Source organism: Homalodisca vitripennis, chromosome 1, assembly GCF_021130785.1.
Source record: "Homalodisca vitripennis isolate AUS2020 chromosome 1, UT_GWSS_2.1, whole genome shotgun sequence".
Taxonomy (NCBI): Eukaryota; Metazoa; Arthropoda; class Insecta; order Hemiptera; family Cicadellidae; genus Homalodisca; species Homalodisca vitripennis.
In genome coordinates, this window is record NC_060207.1 from 93,043,480 (window position 1) to 93,066,449 (window position 22,970).

Here is a 22,970-nt window from a genome sequence, read left to right on the forward strand (position 1 = left end):
ACATAATGAACACTTAGAAGAGTTTTCACGAAGATTAACATGTTTATTGTTGGTAAATTAAATTGAGATAGAAAAGACCCCACGAAAATTATTTATTATTCGGGCACTACGATATGTATTAATATTAATACCTTTTTGATTATTTTAATGAACATCTCCATGAATATATCTCCTTTTTTATTACACTGTTCTCTGTTCTTTTATTGGGAGTTAACTACCTTTTAGTTATAACTGAGGGATATTTATTAGTATCAGTCAGTGTCCTCCATCTAAGTTATTTGTGAAACGCAGGTGTCTCATTATGGATCTACGTCCAAAAAGACTCATTAAAATTCGTTCATTGGTCGCCTCAGAAAGTTAATAACAAAAACACCGGTCTATTTAAATATATAGATAATATAACACAATTGTGTTAAATATATAACACAAGCATAATCTTTCACGCGCGGGTGAAGAACCAAGTTATATGAACATAAATATTGATAAGTACCTACAGAGTTGCCAAAGGTTTTTAAATAAACGCTATTATACAATTTATTTTCTATAACTGTATACATATAATCTAGGATAGATTGTATAGTCTTATCAGGATCAAAAATTTATTTTTTAAATACTAAAAAACCAAATTAATTAGAGTTTTATAGTTCACAACAACGTGTATCTAAATAAAAAATGTGCATATTTCACTTATAAACCAATGTTTTTAATTTTACCCAACATCTTGAAAGGGCACTATATTATTATTCTATTTAATGAGACTGTCTACGAAATATTAGAGCGTAAAATTAATTTTCAATTGTCGCTAGATCTACCACATCTCGTAATGGACTCGGATGAGAAGGAGTAAACTGTGTTTACGAAGTTGAAAGCACATTTTGCAGTTGTCAGTTGTGATGGGGTTTGACTGCTCCCGGTGCAAATGAGAATTATTAACATCCTAGGATAATATTTACTACCAGTGACATTTATTTTAAGTTTTATTACACCAAAATACTTAAATACTTTACTGAATTGACGATACAGCGGTTTGGTACGATAAATTAAATCAATAAAATAAGCTATTGTTATCAAATTTTGTAGTAGAATTTCATGTGACAATTTCATTTAAATTTTTAGGTGATATCTTTAAATATATGCATTTTTAAATTTTGATGTTATATTCCTAATAGATGACGGAATCACTTAACACGTAGGTTATATACACATTTTTACGTTAAGCATCAAGGAGACAATGAATACAAAGACAGGTACCAATCCAGTATATTATACACACATATCTTGTGTTCACATTTTTCCTATACAGATTCTTGGTGCATTTTAGAATGTTCAGCATTCAGCTATGCTCGTCATAGAACTCTCGTTGCTCCATTAACCCTGGACACGTACCTTCTCTACTTCGACATTCCATGGCTTTGAAACATTAACCCTGGACACGTACCTTCTCTACTTCGACATTCCATGGCTTTAAAACATTAACCCTGAGACACGTATCCTCTCTACTTCGACATTCCATGACTCTGAAAGTCCTTTCTCAGTGCAAAGTTTGAAAATGTTGTGTTACACATAAGACAGAACTAAAATTATTACGAAAGCACTGATAATCGAGTAAACGAATCCGTAGAAAGGCTTTCGTCTCGTAGAAGACCATAGCAGTCTACCATTTCGTTTCAATTGATTTTTAAATAATTTTTTTGGGCCGAATATAACGTTTATTTCTGTTCTATACGTGGTGAGTTTCAAGTAACCTAAGAACTCATATAAGGAGTTAAAAACTTCTTCTCTCTTTATTTCATAGATTTATTTTTAAATTGGGTTTTGACCTTTTAATTTTTTAATTTGTTTAAACGCATTTTTTTAATTCCTTCTTATTGAAATTTTTTTATTATTTAGAATTTGTAATCAAAAATATCCTAAAAGCTAATTTTAAAAGCTGTATGATGTATATTTAAAATAGTATAATAATTAGTGCACACACAATTCAGGAATTGCGCAAGCATATCTATATAACAAATATCTAAAAAGAGAATATGATTTTTTTAATGTAATTAAAATCAAGCGTATTCAGTTTAATGGTTAGTTAACTAACAGTGTATATGAACAAAACAGAAAATACTTTCCCGTGGTACATGTTATCACCATATTACTCTTGTAAAAGAGAGAAGGAAGGGTGAGGAACTTACTGCGATATCCGCCGATCGCAGCAGCCGGATACTGTTGTGATTTGTGATCCTGCTGAATGTGCGACAACCTTCGATATTTGTGGTGCAAACAAATTATGAAATTGCTTTCACCGTTGTTGATTTCCTCTGTCCATAATCATTTCAGATTACAAATAAGTTTTCTGATTATTATATCTTTCTTTTAACTTTATTATATCAATTTTGAGATTTAAAAATACAAGAAGAATAATATTAGGCTTATAAAGGCTATTAACTGTACATTTTATTTCTAACCGTTTACAAAATCACAACTTTTTATAAAACAATATAATGGTGTTATCTACAGACTACTGTTAAAAAAACTTTAAAATATTATGAAAATGCTGAGGTGTCTCTATCTTGCAGGTGGAGTGTGTAACAGTAGACGACATAATCGTGCTGGATGAGCGTTAAGTGTAGTTTGCCTCAGGGTCTCAAACTCGGTCCTTTGTTGTTCAAGTTAAACGTTAATAACTGAACACGATATTTATATATTGTAAATCCTACGTGCAGATGTGTACATCACTTAGATAATCACAAGATTAATGACATCGTAACTAAGGTCAATACAAAAATATGCAAACATAACTAATTATCATAGCATATGCTTTTGTCCTACACTGACACGCCTGTTCAATGCCTCTGTGTCTAGTGATTGAAAAATAAACAAAACCTTCCCACTCTTCAAAATGCATCAAATAAAACTCTTTTGAACCTATCTCTATACCCCCTTTACTTTCGAAGGATTTTGAAAGAACGTTAAAAGAATGGTTTCGTGGAATTTAATAGTACTTTTATGTTTGTCAATTTGTTTTAGATGGTCTAAATTGAAGTCTAAATTTTAAACAGTCATATTACTTCATTTTCAACCATTTTGCTCTAATCGAATTCTTATCTGCCTTGGCTTCGGTGAATACGATCTAGGTTTGATTTGCATCTAATTAAAACTTTTATAATATGTAGTATAAAATAATTTATATTAAAAAATAAAAGAGAATAAATCAAAAAACTGAATTGACTGTGTTCCCTTCGATACTTTCCAATAGCCTCAAAATCTGTGGGGAAGTGGTCTCCGTAGAGGGCTTTATTTTGATACGTGGTGACATTTTGAATATATGTATTGTAAGTTTAAAAATATTTCGTCTCTTACAGTTAGGAATAGGTTGCCCTAAAAGCATCCGTAATAAATATAAGAAGAGAGTCTTTATAGGAAGTCCCTTAACACAGCTTAAAATGAGTACAATAGTTCTGGAAACATAAAATAAATTCTGTTTTCAGATATTTTAATAGAAAAAAATACTTAGATGGCTGTTACCATAAGGTTAAAGTGACAATCTGGGACTAAAGCATTATTTTTATAGCCCGAGTGATCATCGAGTATACTAACTTAATGTTCCTCGAATGAACATACCTGTACATTGTTATTACCGTTCCTATGTGGCGAGCACATGTATATTTGACCTAACCTTGATAAATATCTTCCATAAATATAAAGTTATTGAGGTATAGCGTTTATCTCATTTTTAGTCGTTATAAGCCATGACAACAGAAACGTTCATCTGCAGTACTTAGGTTTGGGAGTGAATAACTTAGGTTTTCTGTTAACAAGAGTAAACCCGTGTTCTCAATTTTTTATTAGTATACATTTAGTGTTGAAGATTGTATCTGTATAATATAAGCAATATTACAACTAAATGAGATGCATACAACAAATAAAGCTACACAAATTTATAAATATCAGATCTTTGTGAACAGTTCTGAAATTTCCGACTGTAGAATTTCAACGTCACGGCGAATGCTTCAGTGCCGTCATTCACTGCAGTGCCGAAGCCATTACAACTGTCACTTGCAGACCAAGTTTTCATAATACCAGAGTGAAAAACTGTTGGGATTTCACACTGAAGGAGTTAAATTGTCATTGTCATCCCGGATCGAAATTAATATTGTTTTTATTTCAATATTACAATTAACTCGCTCTGTCTATCCAAGTGAAAATTAATACGATGTGTATGACAATCATATTACACATCTGTTGAAAAAACTATTGACCATAGTTGAGCTACAATTTAGCCATATCTGTAAAAATTATCATTCTCAGTACAATCCTGTATGTTTATTATTTTTCCAGATAACAAATATTAAGTAAAGAAAAATGCCAAATCTGCATCTCTACTTCAACGGTAATATTAACCCAAGAGAAAGAACGGAATACCCAGAAATATGTCTACAGTAGTTTCTTTCAATCCTGATTTCTCCATTTCCGCAAAAGGGAGATACTGTTTCCAATTATCTTATTTAAAGAGGTTTTTAAATACTTTAAATTAGCAATCCAAAACCAATATTGTGCTTCCACGTTTTTATGCTACATCATTGTCACAATCGTTAAATGGTTTCGGCACTGGGTGTCGTCATAAATTAAAACCGCAGAAACGGGGACATACACGAACACGGACACAGACACAGACACAGCATTAAAATATTGACATTACAAACAAGTGTGGTAGTCCTACCGGTGCGGCTCGGCAGTGTACAGGTATAACGCAAGATTGCTCTCAGAGAAGGTGTTCACATTTTTCATAAAAAACAGTAAAATAAGTACGACTTTCTCAAAACAATTAACTCTGGTATCGATATATTTCATGTAAATTGGTTGATATAACATATATTCCAATATTCCAAATGGCACTCGAAATACTGTTGTTTTTAAACCAAACATATTAGGTTAATTTGTGCAATATAGAAAATTGACTCATTTTTTTATATTCAGCTAGATTTTTATATATATTTTTATATGTTTGATATATTTTGATATTCTTTTATATACCATGTTACTTAACGTTATACCTTCTACCACTTAAACTTTAAGAAAATTATTTATAATGATAGCGATCAAACTATATGAACTGAAACGAAGCTTAAACAAACTAATAATAAATTTAATATCTACTATTCTGTTTTATAATGGTGTACCACAATATACTTTTACCTTGAATATAATTATTCATTAACCCAACATAACAATAACAATGTTGTGTCTTTGCTACACAATTACGGAACTAACTGAAATATTATTAGCTGCAGCCGGATACATTCACATGATGTATGAATAATTCAAAGAGTATTTCATTAACAATAATTTTGTTTTTGTTATTGTGAATCTGAGCTGCAACATCCAAAGCTTTTTTTAATTAATATAAGAAGCAATATAATATTAATTACTATTGTTTATATTATTTTTCGATCTATTGTACTATCCAATAATATTATAAATACAAATGTGTGTGAATATTCTTGGTACTCAACCACACAAAACTAGTGCCAGATTTAAACGAAATATGATATGTCCATTGCTTGGGTTTTTAAATAAATTCAGACAATAAAGATGCAAATTAAAATCAAGAATTTACTGAAACTATTAATTTGTCTGTTAAAAAATATCATAGCACACCAAGCTACTATTTTTAATTTCCTATACTTAGAGAAAGTATAAGGATGTAACTTGCAATATTTGAACTTACTTTTAGAGGAATAGTTTAAACCTAAATCTAATAAAACTCGGTTATTTAAAAAAACTAATTCAGGTTTTACAATTTTTGTTATGTCACTCTGATTTGCATATGTATATTATAACAAAACCATTGGTTACAACGTAAAGAATACATTGTTTGAGGACACGAGATGGACTGAAAGTGTAATAATATAATTAAACCCGACAATCCGATCATAATTGAATTTTGGACACACAAACCACTGCTGTACGATTTGTGAGCCTTTATTGTGGCCTGCGGGTAACAGAAACAAATGTATGTGTACATTTGATTATATGACATTAATATAACAAATGTGACTCTGGTTTACGATCCGTACCCTCTCCAATTTCCAATCCATTTCCGCTTATCGACAAAGACAACACAAAGAGTCTCAACAAACAAAAGTTCAAGTTTGATAACTAAAAAACGAACTACGACGGTATTATTTCATGATATGATCTAAATAAGATGAAATATGCACGTCCGACTTCAGATCAACGATGTCGGCTTCGGGTTTGTTTTATCCGTGCTGCTTGGACAGCATTGAAGTTATCTTTCTCCATGTTTCTCCTTTCAATGTGTTCACTACGTTTTTGCAACCTGCAAGAACAATTCCAATGAACATAATTAGCTATTTATATTTACTGTCACCTTCTGGCACGTACCAGCTTTTCCGGCATGCTTTCCTCGGTCTAGCATTCGATTGTCCATAAAGGCAAGCTTCAATCTCCGCATAGGGCTCGTTTGATCTTCGTTCCAACATTATGCAAGAGTGCGTTTGCCACCGCACTATCATTTTTTATATGACTTTATAGTTGTTCAACTCATGTTTTTCATGCTTCCTAGTTTCAAGGAACCTAAAATACAGAATATCTTTAATTTTAGAAGATAACAACTATTCATTAGATTACAACTATTCGTGAATACAAAATTAATTAATAGTGCACAACTAAGCCAGTATAGTGAAAACTAAGACTAAATAAGCATATGAGTTGTATTCAATATTGTTATGACATTGTTTGTTTTCATATTACATTATTCATAACCTCTGAAAACTTTTCAAACAAAATTTACAGTGCCATTAAAAATGGTAAGTACGCTATAAATAGTAATTTTTAATGTTTAGACTTACAGAACATATTTGAAAGTGAGATTTTTTTATACAGGATCAGTTATGCCTTAGAATCAACACTTCCCTCTCTATCCTAATTTCTCCTACAGTTCATATCGTATATTATTTTCTCAATAAATACACACTTATCCGCACTAAATTATGAAGCATTTTATATGTCTAAGAGATCGCCCAAGGTCTTCTTAGACCTGGATATTACTTATATATAAATTGCAAGTTGGTTACGTTATGTGTTGTTTAATTAGTCTTTTCAAGTTAAATGATTTGGAGTAATTTGAAATTGTTTAAATCCTTAGGTTTTTCTAATGACAATTTGATTTTATAGATAAAAATTCAAAATCACATAGTTGTCAGAAAAATGAATCGGTTAAGTTAATAATGAAGTCAATTTATTTCATGGAAGGCTATGAGAATTTAAATTTTGAACTCTACTTCGGTGGAGTTTTATCTTATATAGAAAAACTTGTTTGCAAAGAAAATGTCAGGATTCCCATACAGCCCCCTGGATCTCTAGCAATGGGATCCAGATGTGAAGGACATCAGTGAAAAGAGTTCCTGTTGTTTACTTTAAGCATTGATGTCGGCATCCACTATTTTGTTTCTATTGCAGATAGCAAGTTCATGTTAAGATACATTTTGAATGAGTTGCCAAAATATATGCAACATTAATACACATTGGCTGTCGTATCTGGTGGGCGTTCAAAAATGTATATACCTTCGTGACGCACAGGTGCCAAATACGTCTCATATCCGATTACTTCGGCTCCGGTAATACGAGTATATTAAATCTTCGAACAAATCATTTACAACATACTATATGGATTTTTAATGCACAGTATCTTGACATTTAATGAGCATGGGCTCAATGATTCATATCAAGCCGAAAATTCAATAACTTTTTTGCTCATGATCATTCTCTCTCGACTACAATGATCACAACCTAGGACTCATCTCTGTTCTGAGCGAGCCGTTTGATGTAGTTAGCCAATATCATGACCATTCTCTCTCACCTATAATGAGCACAACCTAGGACTGACTCATCTCTGTTCTGAGCAAGCCGTTTGATGTAGTTAGCCATTATCATGACCATTCTCTCTCGACTATAATGAGTGCAACCTAGGACTTCATCTCTGTTCTGAGCAAGCCGTTTGATGTAGTTAGCCATTATCATGACCATTCTCTCTCGACTATAATGAGTGCAACCTAGGACTGACTCATCTCTGTTCTGAGCAAGCCGTTTGATGTTGTTAGCCATTATCATGACCATTCTCTCTCGAGTATAATGAACACAACCTAGGACTTATCTGTGATCTGGGCAAGGCGTTTGATATTGTCAGTCATGCTCATGACCATTCCCTCTCGACTATAATAATCACAACCTAGGACTCATCTCTGTTCTGAGCAAGCCGTTTGATGTTGTTAGCCATTATCATGACCATTCTCTCTCGAGTATAATGAACACAACCTAGGACTTACCTATGATCTGGGCATGCCGTTTGATGTTGTTAGCCATTATCATGACCATTCTCTCTAGACTATAATGAGCACAACCTAGGACTCATCTGTGACATAAGCAGGGCGTTTGTTGTTGTCAGCCATTACAAACTTAAGTTTGAAGCATACGTTTGAAATGCATGCAATCCATTCCACATTTTTTATGGTATAAATTAGCTATGGTAGAACTCAATATGTAATACTCAATTGTTACGGAAAACATTACATCTCAGGTTATCATTAGGGTGCCTGAGAAGTCTTAGACCCTCTCTTATTTCCGACTTTGTATTAACCAGTTATAGCCTTGCTCATAAGCACAGCGCATGTATAATTGACACTTGGTGTATCTCCGCAACTATGATCGAACTAATTGGCTCCAATAGAACAATCTTTTCTTCAACCTTTCAAAAACTAAAATTATGGAGTTTTTAATGTGCAAGCCGCATACCCTATTATACTCCTATACCCTACTATATTCTGAAAAGGTCAATCCAATATAATTGTTCTATCATGTAATATTCTTAGGTAGGCCTACACTTGTACTTGTATACTTGTATCAAATGGGTGTCGTATTGATTATGCCCGCAAACAGCGTAGTTTAGTAGTGTGGAGGGATAATGTGGCCTACTTGACCAAACCTAAGGTAGTGCAGTGGTTACTTAGTACCACTGTGGTTAAATTAATAAAACTGTATATTGTGTGGTTACAGTTTCTGCAATACTTTAAAATTTTGTAAACCATTTCACTACAAAGCAGAGCGTTGAAGACCGTTTGGACTTGCAACCACTATACATACACTTTCAAAGAGCGATTTCAACCAGGAATGATTCTTACTCCACCCAACCTTTATACTTACCATTTTCATTTTAAAAAATCAAAATGTCTTATCATTAATAAACTACACATAACGTAATAAAGAAATTTGGTCATATATACATTAAGATTTTTATTTTTTAAACATTCTCTGTTTTACTTTGAATTAAAATTGCAATTCACTTCCTACGTTACTACTCAAATGCGCAAAATATTGAAAAACTTCAAGAAAATGTTCAATTTTTCTTTTATTGACAGGGCTTTTAGGAATGCCTTAAAAGACCAATGGCGATAACTATAAAATCAGTCCAGATCAACTTTTATCTTAAGTGCAACTGTTTTGTTATGTGTGAGTATTATTAAAAATACATCTCTGCATTTTAGTTTCAGCTGACTTGCCAAATATAAATGTACAGTTGTACAATTAAATCTATTCTATTCCAAATCAATATCGCAGAAGGATAGTATTGAGATGTTTGAATGAACATTTTATTATCGCTCTTTTAAAACAGATCATTTATACAATATGTGAATTATTTCCAGGCCACAATTTCACAAAATAGCAACTTCAACTGGATGTCTCTGGCGAAAATATTCTTAAATGGGGTAAAGCAAAAGCAGCCTGCCCCTAAAAAAATGCGATCCACAACCTCTCGACAAAAATCACAGTCTTTCAGAAAAATGTAAGATGGTAGTGTCATGTGTAAGTTATTCGTAACCTAAACAAATTATCCTCTGCAGCTAACTTTAAACTTCCAGTTAATTAATACTCTTATTAACATACTCACTATAGAAAGATATAGTAGAAGTTCAGTTTCCTCACAAAAACATAATATACTTTAATATTCATTTTGGGTTTATGGTTAAATTTGCAACAAACCCTAACGAAACTAAACATTGACGAACAAAGCAGCATTTTAACCAATGACAGTCACTATCTTGGTCTCGTTTTTCTTTATGTTTCTTTACTGCGTCCAGAGAAATCTGGCTACATGATTATATCCAGAGAACGATTATAAATCCTTACCACTACACATAGTCGTAGAGTAGTACACCCGACCTTCTGGCTGCTCCAAGTCGAATGCTTTTACTAGAATCCAATACGATTAAGTAGCACCTTCATTTTTCACGCATACCTTCAGGACCATCACCCAAAATATAGTCTTTAGTTTTAGTAATCAAAATTATTCAGTCACTAAATATACAGGGTGAGGCAGACAAAATTTGTTGAATTTTTCAAAATTTGATTTGGGAGTTCAACACCAAAATACTCTTAAAAGTAGTCATGTAGCTTATCAGAATAAAGCTAAGTTTCTCGTGAGAAGGTATCGGAATCATAATAAAAAAACTAAAACAAAAAATACAGGGCGTTCCGTTAATTTAATAATTTTTCTAAAAAACTGCCGCTATTTTAAAACAGGTTGAGATAAGTGAATTCTGTTTTTTTCCAATGAGTTCCTTTTATCAAGTCCTTTAAAATGATGCATGGTTTGCCCTATGCTTACATTGAAAAGACTTTTAGATTCGAACACTCAACTCTTAATTTTGGAACACCCTGTACATAGATTTTGATGAACATATTTTCAATGGACTCCCCATGGGCATTTTATGGAAAAAGCACTTTGTTTTATGTCAATACACCAAACCTTTCTCCCGCTATAGATACTGCACGGGTGGTCTACCTCACCAAATTGATCTTTGTTTCTAATAAAATAATGCAGATAGAGGCACATAAATATTAAATGCAATAATAACGACAAAAAACAAACATACAAATATATAAAACATTAACCAAATCAATAATATTATAAATGAAACATTTACATTTATATGATATAGAAATCAATACGAAGTGTGTTAATGGCAATGCTTTTTGTACTTGAATAAAATTTTAATTGATTTAAATCTAATAGTTGTTTAATGTTAATAAATTAAAAAAAACTTAAATGTTAACATTGGTTCCACCTATAAGAATTTATTGATTGCTGTACGGCGATTTTTGGTATCTGAAACTATTATTTTATTTACAAACTTGGTATTTCGAAAGATATTTCACTATAGGTGTGTCTTTTGTGGATTTGAAGTATATCTGACAACAGAGCTCTGCATGCGTGCTTTCATAGATAGTTCCAGTGTAATCGCATGACATTGAAGTTTTGGAGCGATTGGAAATTGTTTTAAGCTACCTTTGGCTTCATTGTGAGGTGCATCTACCTTATAAAATCCAACTAAATTAAAACCATTACAGCTGCGAATTTAAATACACGTTTTTATAAAATCAAAACATACTTTGCACCACTCTTTTAAATTTTACAATGGATAAGGAAGAAACCATACATGTATTACGAGTATTACCATGTCCAAAATATAACTGTGCTAAATAAAGGAGCTTAATTTAATAGAACGGCTATTTGCCAGCATTCTAAAAAACTACTTTATTTGCTGAGTAAAATTAATATTGGAATATATAAGGAAATAAATATAAATTATTATCAGACATTAAGAGGTGTATGTGAAATTGTTTTAGAACATTATAAGTATATTGTAACACCATTTAATAAATTAACATCAAAGTGTCAATAAACAGTGCATCTTGAAGCTTGATGGATAGTATCCAAATCCGGCCATTTGACAAACCAGAACAAATTAGTTTAATCTTATGACAGCAAACGTGTTTCTCAGACAGTTCTCTGTCCACTGATAAACTTAACGATTGGTTACAACAATGAAATGCCATTGAGTATTTAATTGCAATGAAATTGCAAAAGTATTGAAATGCAAAAGTATGTTATTGAGCTGTTTTACAAAATGTTAAGAAAAATATAAACGTGAAGTACACGGCATAAGCTAATCTAAAAGCTAAGATTATTATGTGAGTGCTTGTAATGTTTTTTCTTAGTATGCAAGACGTAACAAAATTTTAAATAGGATGTCGTAATTAAATGGTACAATTCTTCTTGTATAGTTAAATGTTATTTACAAGTTAAACTAACCTTGATGTATCATGATTTGAAGCTTTTAACTTTTTGAAGATTTAAAACGATTGTATTAAAATTTCTATTTATCTTAATCCACATATATAGCTAGTATTCTTTTTATTAGGTCAAGAAAAATCAATACTAACAATGTATCAAACTGTGACTTACACGAGGAACAAATGGCTGTAATATCACGTTTCGAGACGTTACGTAAACAGTTGCTGCATCAGCTTCTTGTGTATCAAAAAGAGTTATTAGGTAAGTGGACAACAAACATTTTATCTTCGGTGTGATATCAAAATAAAATTCTTTTACATTAATTTTTAAATGTACCATAGATTACACTCCATAACATTAGTAATTACTATTTAATGTCTTCCAAAAACTTGTCCATTGGGGGGCTAGATATTATTTGAACTAGTAGCTGGAAGTGGGCAGATATAATTAGTTTAGTTGCCTTTTAATACATTCACTGCTATACGAGTAATGTGCCGATTTTAGGACAGCCGGAGTAGTAGCGATGTGCGTTCACCGCAGTCAATGTGTAATCGACTTCAAAAAAGGAGAAGATCAGGCCTATACAAAACAATTGAGCACGTTTCTATGTATCTTTGTCATGTTTGTCCATTGCTTTTTCAGAGACTACTCAACCGATTTTGATTAAATGTTTTAGAGTAAAAACACCCACCGCTGGCCTCACTTTTATTCTTTTTGTACCACTATGTCGTCAGGTAATTATCTTAGAAGGCAATGGCTGTTTTCACACTAGCCGACACTACATCGATACGATATCGGCACGATATCGGCCCGACAGGAGTGGATGAAACATAGCATGTAATATTACGGAGCGCTTTCAGACTAGACGATATGTCGGCGCTGGCGTATCGGCGAGCACCACCTGCCCCACTACTGTCGCTCCGATATCGTCCAGAGGCACAACAGTGGCATACGAGTGCGTTAAACCTGCTGTCTCGTGTTACAGTTACTCTGATTTCACGCCCTAAACATTTATTACAGTGTGATAGTGGTTTAACCTGCGTTACCTGCTGTCATAGTGAAGTGTTTAGCATGAGTATGTTTAAGTATGACATAGTAACTCTGATAGAATTAGTTGAGACTAAGCCTTTCTATGGGATAAAAGCGATGAGGGAAATAAAAATAAAATTCTTCGCCAAAGGAGTTGGAAGGAAATATTCGAATACCTAGAAGATGGATACGACACATTAAATGTGGAAGAGAAGAAAAAGTCGGTAAGTACTAAGATTATTAAATCTATAAAAGACAAACGATCACGTCCAAACTCATCTGCACTTTCAACTATCCAAGCACCCATGACTCTACTTCACCTGCTACTTCCTGCTTCCAGGAAAATGATGAAATGCCAAATTTTGTTTGGCAAAGTTCTATCTAAGCTGATACTCCTCAAATATAACCATTCACATAGAAATGTAATGTAACACTAATCTGAAAGAATACCTAAATTAAGTATTTCATCAAATCAGATGTAGAACTATTGTTTACAATCGACTTACCTTATTGTTACTGACAATTTCTTCAGGTGGTATTGCCATTCGAAATGTGGTGTCTTCTTTTTTCATATTATCACGCAAGTTCACTGCTATAATACAGTATAATCAAATGTAACTTTACTCAATCTGAAAAAATTAAAAAAACTTTTTTTCGTCTGAAACTAATTTGTCAAATAAAGTGTAGAATGCGCATTCTACATACCTAACTTTTATGATCGGGTGAACCCAATAATTCCTCCTATATTTCTGTCTCTTAGATCTCAAATACAACAAATATAACAAATACAATCGTCGGTTATAGTCAGCCATCTCTACAAGACACAGTGCACCTACGTAGCCTTCCTGCCACCGATATGTCGTCCAATGTGAAAGCACATCCGATTTTATCGGGTCGGCATTAAATCGGGTCGGTGTCATGTCGGCTAGTGTGAAAACTGCCAATATAAAATCATTATGAAATGCTATAAAAAGTAAATTGCAGATATACAGTTTTTTAAATTACTAAACTTACCTCAGTAATGCTATGAAACATTATTTTTCGTATTTGGCTCCGAGATTACGTCCCTATTGGAGGCAATATGGATTTGTGGTGGATCAATAGGACAGGATAGAGTTCAGATATTGTAATTTTCGAATAACCAAGATAGGTAATTTTTTACTACTAAGTACCACAGTAAAACTCCCTGTTTACATCTGAAATTCCAGGTGAAAATAGTCTAAAAAATCTTTTAGATTTAACAAGGAACTACGGGACACAACAAGTTCTCATCCAACGTCCATCACTTAATTGACGGATGCTAGGAAAACATCTCGCTTTTCATGCTAAAGCTCTGAAAGACGTTTTGAATATACTACATGAACAGAAATCTGAATCTATCGTGTGGCAAAAAAATGTCGAAAAAGATTTTATTATGTAGACTTTAAATTTTGCATGAAACTTAGTTTCTACGAGAACGAGTTCTACGATACGTGTCAATCTCGTTTTTGTATGATTGTCTTGTTATGTATCTCTCCGTAGGACATCTAGAGAGTGAAATAAGCAATAGATTTTAAATTTTGCATGCAACGTCAGCGAAGCCTGTTACGACACGTGGTGTGGCGCACTTCGACCTTGTATACATAAACGTACCTATGTTGTGCATGTCAGAAAATGGAATTTAGCTGAGCCTCATAGAAGTCAATCAATGGGTAGGCTGACACAATTTAACTTTTACTTGTCGGGGGATGTAAAAATGTCTTTTCAGTTTGATTGTAAGTCTGACTATCTATCCGCAGGACATATCGAGAGAAAGAACATCTGTAGATCTGAAAATTTGTTTGTAACCTAAGCGAAACCTGTTCCGCGACACGTATTATGGCATACTATTACCTTGTATTACAGAACTATAACATCTAAAACTAATTTTACGCATCTATATGTAATTGTAAATAGTTATTATGTATATTTTCTTAATCACCTAGCAAAAAAATTACCTGATATTTACATACTATTGTATGCAATTGTTTTAGCGCTGAAGATGCCAGTTCTTCCGAGTAAGTCAGTGCTTCAACCAGGTTTGCAAAGTAAGCAAAAACAAAAATCCAACCTTAAACAAATGCAAATTTATCCAAGAAAGAAATACACTAAGATTGAATGTAAGAAATGTGAGAAAACCTTTGAGGTTAATTCTTTGTACAGCAGACAAAACCAACTAAGTAAAAAACTTGTTAATCAACAGTTTAAATCTAAAGGGAGACAACCCCCGTTATTAAGAAGAGAAAAGCCTGCTAGTATTTCAGTGCCAACTGTAGATACTAATGACACTAAAATCATAAACAAATTGAATTGTCGCATAGGGAAAAGTAATCCAACAAACTATGTCTCAAAAATTCACAAATATATCAGTGAAAATACCTACAACAACACTTCCTCTGGAGGACGGAATTTTACTCATAGGCCTAGTAGGGAAAAGCCTTTCACATCAGCATCTAATGTAATCTACAAAGGCGATAAATTAAAATATAACAAAGATTTTCATCATCGATATACTAGAAATATTCACAAATTAAATGAGGGAAATACAAAAAGTGGATTTAGTAAAACTGTAAATCTTAATTCTTTTGCCTAAAATAAGGCACGTTTCCAGTAATCAATATCTTGAAAACAAATAGTGGCTTCAACATACAAGGATTAAAATTACTTTTCATGAAATGTTTAAAAAGACTAAAATATTTTACGTTTTAATTATTAATTTTAATGCTATGCCAATGTGGAACTATGTAATGACTGAGAATACATAGCACACCTTTTAAAGTTCGATGTGTGTATTTATTGTACGTAAAAGATATTTATCTGATATTTTGGGGAGTCAACTATACTGTCTCTATAATATATAATAACTCTTGAAAATATTGTTAACAATTATATTATTACATAATAGGAACAACTACGAGAACTCCATTTTGCCAACTGTTATAAAAGATTGTAAATAAATAATATTCTAGCTTATATGTAATTTACTTTATGTATGTATCTTTGACATACTACTAAAATCCTTCTGATTCTGGCGTCTGCCCCAGTTTACATGTTAGGTACAAACAAGATTCAAAATTTGTTCATGATTTACAGCTTTAATCACCAATAACTTTGTGTTATGTTTTAATTCGGAGTAAAATCTTAAAGTAACGGGTTTGTTAAGAAGGAATTAATAGCAGAACTACTGCACTGACATTCCAAGGTAAGTGTAAGGAAATTAGTGAATTTAAGAATGAAAAGGGTTTAGTATAGGCTAAGTAACATGCAAGCATTGAGAGTACTTTTATTGTTGGAGGACCACCAGTTTATTGATATGAATAGGAAACAAGACAGTACTGGGTTATTCAAGGATTCGCTAAAGATTTGTTTAAAGTACATTTTCACGGTAATTGAACAATGGGAAAGTTTGTTCATACAACCAAGGAAGTGTGTACGAAATCCTCACTGAACACTCACAGTTTAGACGGGAGCAAAAATGGAGTTTGTTATGTGTTATTAAAATTACTATACTCAAAAGCGGAGAGTTTAGATAAACATCAACTAAAGAGATACATCATATAAGCCGTGAGATTACAGCTGGCTATATAGTATGGTCGCAGTGACTGGGCTGAGCTGCTTCGATGGTTGAAGAACTGAATGCCAGCTATAACTTACGGTATAACATTGTTTACTATAAGGGTAAATAATATTGCACGGGCATACCTCGTTCTCTCTCACTCTAATCATAAGAGTGCAGCACATATCAGTAGGTTTACTTCTTCGCTACTCAAAACAATAAAGAACAGTTGTAAATCTTAAAAATTAATTACAGGGAAACATTTCATAACCTTGAGATTTTTTATCGGAACAATACAAACTTAGGCTATTTATGGGATGTATATTCTAAGGATCTGACTGTTTTTTTTTAACTAAACGTTATTTTGTAGGCCTACAATTTTAGGTTATACTCAGCCTTGCTGAAGACTACACGGAAAAATATTACTTTAGTCTTACATTTCAATATGATCATTGAATTAATTAATTAATTTTTGAGGAATTATCTTGTCAAATAATAATATATTTGATCAGAAAGTCTTTATAAAATTGAGTAACCTGAATTAATATAGCTATCTATAAAGAATCTATTATCATGCTAATGGGAGTCAGATGGCTCTATCCTACCAATGTTATTTTGCATAAGTTTACATATCTCTTCTCAAAAACTATACAAGATATATCAATATAAATTTTTGTCTTTTGTTACATTTTTCAAAAAGCTTAAGAGAGCATTCTTTTTTAATTAGTAGATACTATTTATTATTTTTACAATTTGTTCAAAAAACAAGTTTTCCCAAATATATTTTACAGTATTTTTTCAAAAGCCTGTTGTTCATCAAGCTTAAATGGTGGAAATACTTATACATTATTTACGCCATCACGTCAATTAGCATATTTTATCCAGATTATTGGAGTAGTAGAGGTTTGGAGTGCTATGAGAGTTGATTGGTTGTGTGGATGACAATGTCTGCCAATAAATATTACACATATTATGTTCGTCTGAAGCTTTGATTTTTTCGTTACACAGGAGTTAAATTATAATACGGACGAGGTGAGTTAAGTCCGGGCGATTATTTCAGTTCCTTTTGAGGTACGCCAGGGCTTCGCCACGTAACTTTAATAACATTGTTACCGTTCAAATATTTTATACCAGATCTTTCACTCCACAGATGGCAGTCCAAGTATTCACTTTTTCCATCCCTCACTTGATAACATTAGATCAAATCTCTGGTCCTTTGTTTAAAGGTTATATTTTTGATTCTCGGTACGGACCCGGAACCAGTAAACAAATCAAAGACCTTGAGAGCTTGCATCTTAAATTAACTAAACACATTAATCATTTAACTTTCTTGCATAAATGTAAGGTTGAAGACCTTATGCCTATAGGGTTAACTCTAAAAACTCCTTTTCATAGTAGGAAAGCCAGTAAAATTTTGTCTTCTGCTTCTAAATCTTTACTTAAAGAAAGAATTGCATATCATCATCGTGAAAGATACCTCCTCCAAAATAGTATTGAGTGTAAAAAAACTGAATTAAAAACACTGATCGGTAACAGAATTCAACAACATTCTCGAAAGCATCCAAAATAGATGTATAAAAAGTTTCTGAAACAGATAAGAAAAAGAAAATCTCCAAACTGGAAAAAATTAGGCCTAAAAAATGTGATTTGCCTAAGGATGGCAACGCGAATAACGGATGCAAATAATAAAAATGTAATCAACCTCTCTTCAAAAATCCTGAATGAAGCGGAATATCATCAGTCTTATATCCAAGGGTTTAAAACTTTTCTGTGGCACAAAAATCGGTAAAGGCACTGGATTTTGTAACTGGAATCGAGTCGGCTGTTTCACAGTTACCTGAGGTAACAGGTGACCGGTTTTCGTTGTGAGGCCAGTCTTTTACTCAGAAAATTTCCTCCCACAAAACCCAATTTGACAATATAGAAGAAAAAGGCCAGGTCGATCCTTGGGAAAGACGACACGGTCAAAATCTTACCTGCCGACAAAGGCAACGCTACTGTGGTACTTGACTCAGTAGCGTATAAAAAGAAAAGATTGCGGAAACTTTAAATACTGAGCAATATACAGTTTTAAATAAAGACCCGACTGATTTCAATTTGAACGCAAAGTAGCAAACACCTTAAGAAAAACATAAAGAATTTTTTTCAGAATAAATTTAGATCTAAATTAACTCCTCACCACTCAAAAATCCCCCATATGTATGGCCCTTCCCAAAATCCCACAAACCTACCATCCCCCTCTTCGGCCCATCATTAGTTCTCGTGATTCACCTTGCAGGGAATTGTCTAAAGTCCTCTTGGACATCTTAACGCCATTGGTAGGGAAAAACTGACTCTTTCATCAAAAATTCCAGGGATTTCGTAGAGAAGTCAAAATCCCTAAAGTTGACTGAAACTGACAAACTGGTAAGTTTTGATGTCGAAAGTCTTATTTACAAATGTACCAGTTCCAGAAACTCTCGGAAATTATTAAATCACGTCTCAAAGAAGACCAAACATTAAAGGATAGAACTAAACTTCCCGTGGCCAGTAATTATGGAACTGTTAGAACTATGCACTCAATGCAATTATTTTGAGTTAGAGGGTAAAATTTAACGTCAAGATGAGGGGATGGCAATGGGTTCTCCACTGTCTCCTATTTTCGCCAATATTTTTATGGAGGAATTCGAGCGAAAAGCTTTGGCTTCAGCTCAGTTCAAACCGAAGATTTGGTGGAGGTATGTGGATGATACCTTTGTTATTTTTTCTCATGGAGACATTGAATTAAATAATTTTTTGAATCACATTAATAGTATTTCTCCTTCCATCCGCCTCACAATGGAAGTGGAAGTCCAAAACACAGCTTCCCTTTTTTGGATGTGTGTGTATTAAGAGATAGGGATGTCCTTAAGACAACTGTTTTTCGAAAGATAACACACACACAGGAAAAAATATTTAAAATTATCAATCAAACCATCAAAAATCTGTCAAAGAAGGATAGCCTACTCGTTGTTTGATAGAGCAAAGAGCTTGTGCTCAGATAAAGATGGACTAAAAAGAAGAATTTAAGAAAATTGAATCGGATCTCAGAAGCAATGGATACCCTCAATTAGTAATTAATAAGTGCAAACGAACCAGAAGAATCATTTCCTGAGTCAGAAAAACAGAATTGTGATAAATTTGCGTTTATGTCAATCCCTTATGTGCCCGGGATTATCGGAGAAAATTAGAAGAGTAGGTAGAAAGTACAACATTAAGAACCGCGTTTAAAACACATAACACTCTTAGACAAAGTCTCGTAAAAACAAAACCAAAAAATGGCACACAGGATTCCAAAAACTGTGTTTACAGTATAAAATGTAGCTGCAATAGGGAATACATAGGCGAGACAAAAAGACACCACCACTAAACGTAAGGATAAAAGAACACAAAAGAAAACACGAGAAAGGGTTCACAGAAAAGTCAAAAATTGCACACCATTGTTGGTCCGAAGACCATCATATGAATTGGGATGAAGCCCACCATAATACATCGGAACCACATTTCTTCAAAAGGAAATTAATTGAGGGCAACATACATTAAATTGGCAGACCAACCAATCAGTCAACCATCAGTCGAGATTAGGCCGCTTTGGTTGCCAATTCTAAAAAATGAACTAAAGAGAAAACCAAAAGTATCAAACGGATCGGATATTTTGTAATAAACCAATGCGGAGTCACAATATGTTTTTAAGAAGTTCATCTCGCATGAACCAATAATAACGAAAGGGCCCATTCCTGTTCCCCTTCACCTTGTATTTTCCGCCATCTTGTTTTAGCCAGCCATCACGATTGCCATTGACTATACCCTCTGGTCAGTCGTAGGGGGTTAGTAAGACGAGTGAAGACGTAATTGTGACCTGTATTCCGTAGTTTTAGTTTTAATGATTAGTGTTTTGTATAGTTTTTGTATTAAGTGCATGGTCCTTTAGTGTTAGTGAAGTTGACAACAACATGTAGGTTGTGATTCCTGACTTAGGCGTGTCACAACGCTTTTAGTAAGATTTGTTTATTTTAACCTAGTTTGTAATTATGTATTTAGGTTAGTTCTTTACCTGAAGAAGAGATCAGATAGCAGATCTCGAAACGTAGTGTTACTGTTTTCTTGTTTCACTGAACGATGGCAAATGTCCGGAAAAATCCTGTTTCCTTCAAAATCTCTGGTGTAACTACTATAATCAAGACCTGAAGTAACCACATACGATAATTCTACATTGTTGCTAAAACCAATGTTTATGCGTTAAAAAGTGGGAATAGTCACACTAAACATTTCCACATAAATATAAACATTTATGTCATATGCACTTTGAGATATCGTGTTTATCAGTTGGAGTTGTTCTTAGTTTTTATTGGGCTAAGCACGAGTTGGCGTTGGGTACGTTGATGAGGATATCTCTAAATAAGCATTACTAACGTAATGTACACCCATAGTTACCATCTCAATCAGTTGCGATTGTTCCCATTATTTTATTGGAATTATTTTGAAGGCAAGTATAAACAGTTGCTGATCACTGTATGGGTAATTTCCACTAAAAACAAACGTTATATAAGGTAATTATAAACGCCTAGAGTCATCACGCTAATCTGATAAATTAGTTCTCCCTTTTGGGTAATCAAATATTTTGTGCCTAGTGCAATGAGTTGTGATTGTTTACGAGTTGGGATGTTTCTCAGTAATTGTTACTAACCCATTTGTCAGGTTGTAACCAGGAGTTGTGTCTACTATCTTCAAAATGCAGGAATTTAGTCAGCGTTAGGCTGAAACAGAGGACATGGCAAGATTAGCATCCTGATAAAGGGAGATACTCTGTACATGATGTAATGTCAGGTGCCTCAAAGATTTTCCTTTGATAAATCCTTTAGCGTTGTGATACCATCTAGGGGTACTTTGTCAGAGGGAAGGAAACCTTCTCCACCAGCTGGTTTTCGGATAGCTCTGAAATAAGAAGTTGGTAACGCAAGTGTTAGAATTTTAGGGATGAAAACATGGAGAGAACTGGTGGTCCCTATCGGTCTTTACCCCTTTGTTCTTCAGGCAAAAGTCACAGTCATAATGAGGTGTGCTCATGAGAATCTTGCGGTACAGAAGCAAGACAATCAGAATTTGTACAAATAGCCATGTAGCATTGAACACTTTGGACTCACGGTGTGTTGAAATCCACACTTTCTTGGATTTTTATTAGGTTGTGTCTTCCCTTGGCAGACTCAATATTACTGATTGTTGGATTCCTGGCACGAGGGAGTCTAGAATGTAAGAGCTGATGCCTTGGGAGACCTGGACTCGTCTAACATGAAATAGCCTCAACCGTTCTGTACAATTCCTAGTCGTGGATGTTCTATGGTTGTCACGAAATATGTTTACACCGAAAATGTTAGAAAGTGGAGAATGTAATCGGGTCAAGGATAAGTATGCTACTACCGTAGTCACCTTCTCCAAGGGTAGCGTCTCATTTTCTTTCCTTAAGTAGATTGTTGTCTTCTCAGGTTGTGGCTTTGAATACGAGACATGGGCACCTGAGAAAACATCTTCATACAGTTGGTAGTTTTCGGAAGCACCCACTCTGTAGATTATGTAACAAACAGGAAGAAACTGCTTCTGAACTCCTTCTCTTTTACTGTCTTGCAATGGCAAGGGGGCGTTATGCCATCTTTGGCTCTCTCTTTAAGGATGGTGAATTTCCCTAATAGGATCTGATCGGTTGTCTTCGGTGGTTATATAACTGTTATCACTGTACACTTCCGGGATGAGCAAAAGGTCTTCGATGTTGCAGTATATGACGATAGGCTAACACTTAGAAGAAGAAAATCATTCATTTAGATCTGGAATCATCGTAACTTGAGTGAGTTTCTCCTCCCTTCTGGAACGTTAAAACTTTAATGTTAACCAAGTGCAAGAAGTTGAGATTGGCTTCTTGGAATTAAGTTTCTCTCAATAAACATTAATTTAATAATGATTTTATGACTGCAGTGTTGCTAATCATACACTCGATTACTGCTGACAATTACTACTACATATATTATTAATTTATCTTGTAACTTATTATGGGTTTTAGGATACTTTCATTGCTGTATTGTATCACTCCTAAACCAATAGTCTTGTTATTGATATAATATGGTGATTTGTTGAGTAGCAAATTAACTGAAATGTAATTAATTATTCACATAGATTGAAAAGCTTTTGAAAATAGATTTTGTTTGGCTATGTGTA

At 33.5% G+C, this 22,970-nt stretch overlaps 1 protein-coding gene across 1 annotated transcript; it reads left to right on the top strand.

The window, feature by feature from the left end:
- The first annotated feature begins 6,738 nt into the window (after positions 1-6,738).
- Positions 6,739-15,971, top strand: LOC124353085. The gene is made up of 4 exons (XM_046802905.1): positions 6,739-6,818; positions 9,711-9,850; positions 12,270-12,403; positions 15,184-15,971. Exons 1-4 carry the CDS (start codon positions 6,816-6,818, stop codon positions 15,780-15,782), a joined length of 876 nt encoding a protein of 291 aa, XP_046658861.1. The 5' UTR covers positions 6,739-6,815; the 3' UTR covers positions 15,783-15,971.
- The last annotated feature ends 6,999 nt before the right edge of the window (positions 15,972-22,970 follow it).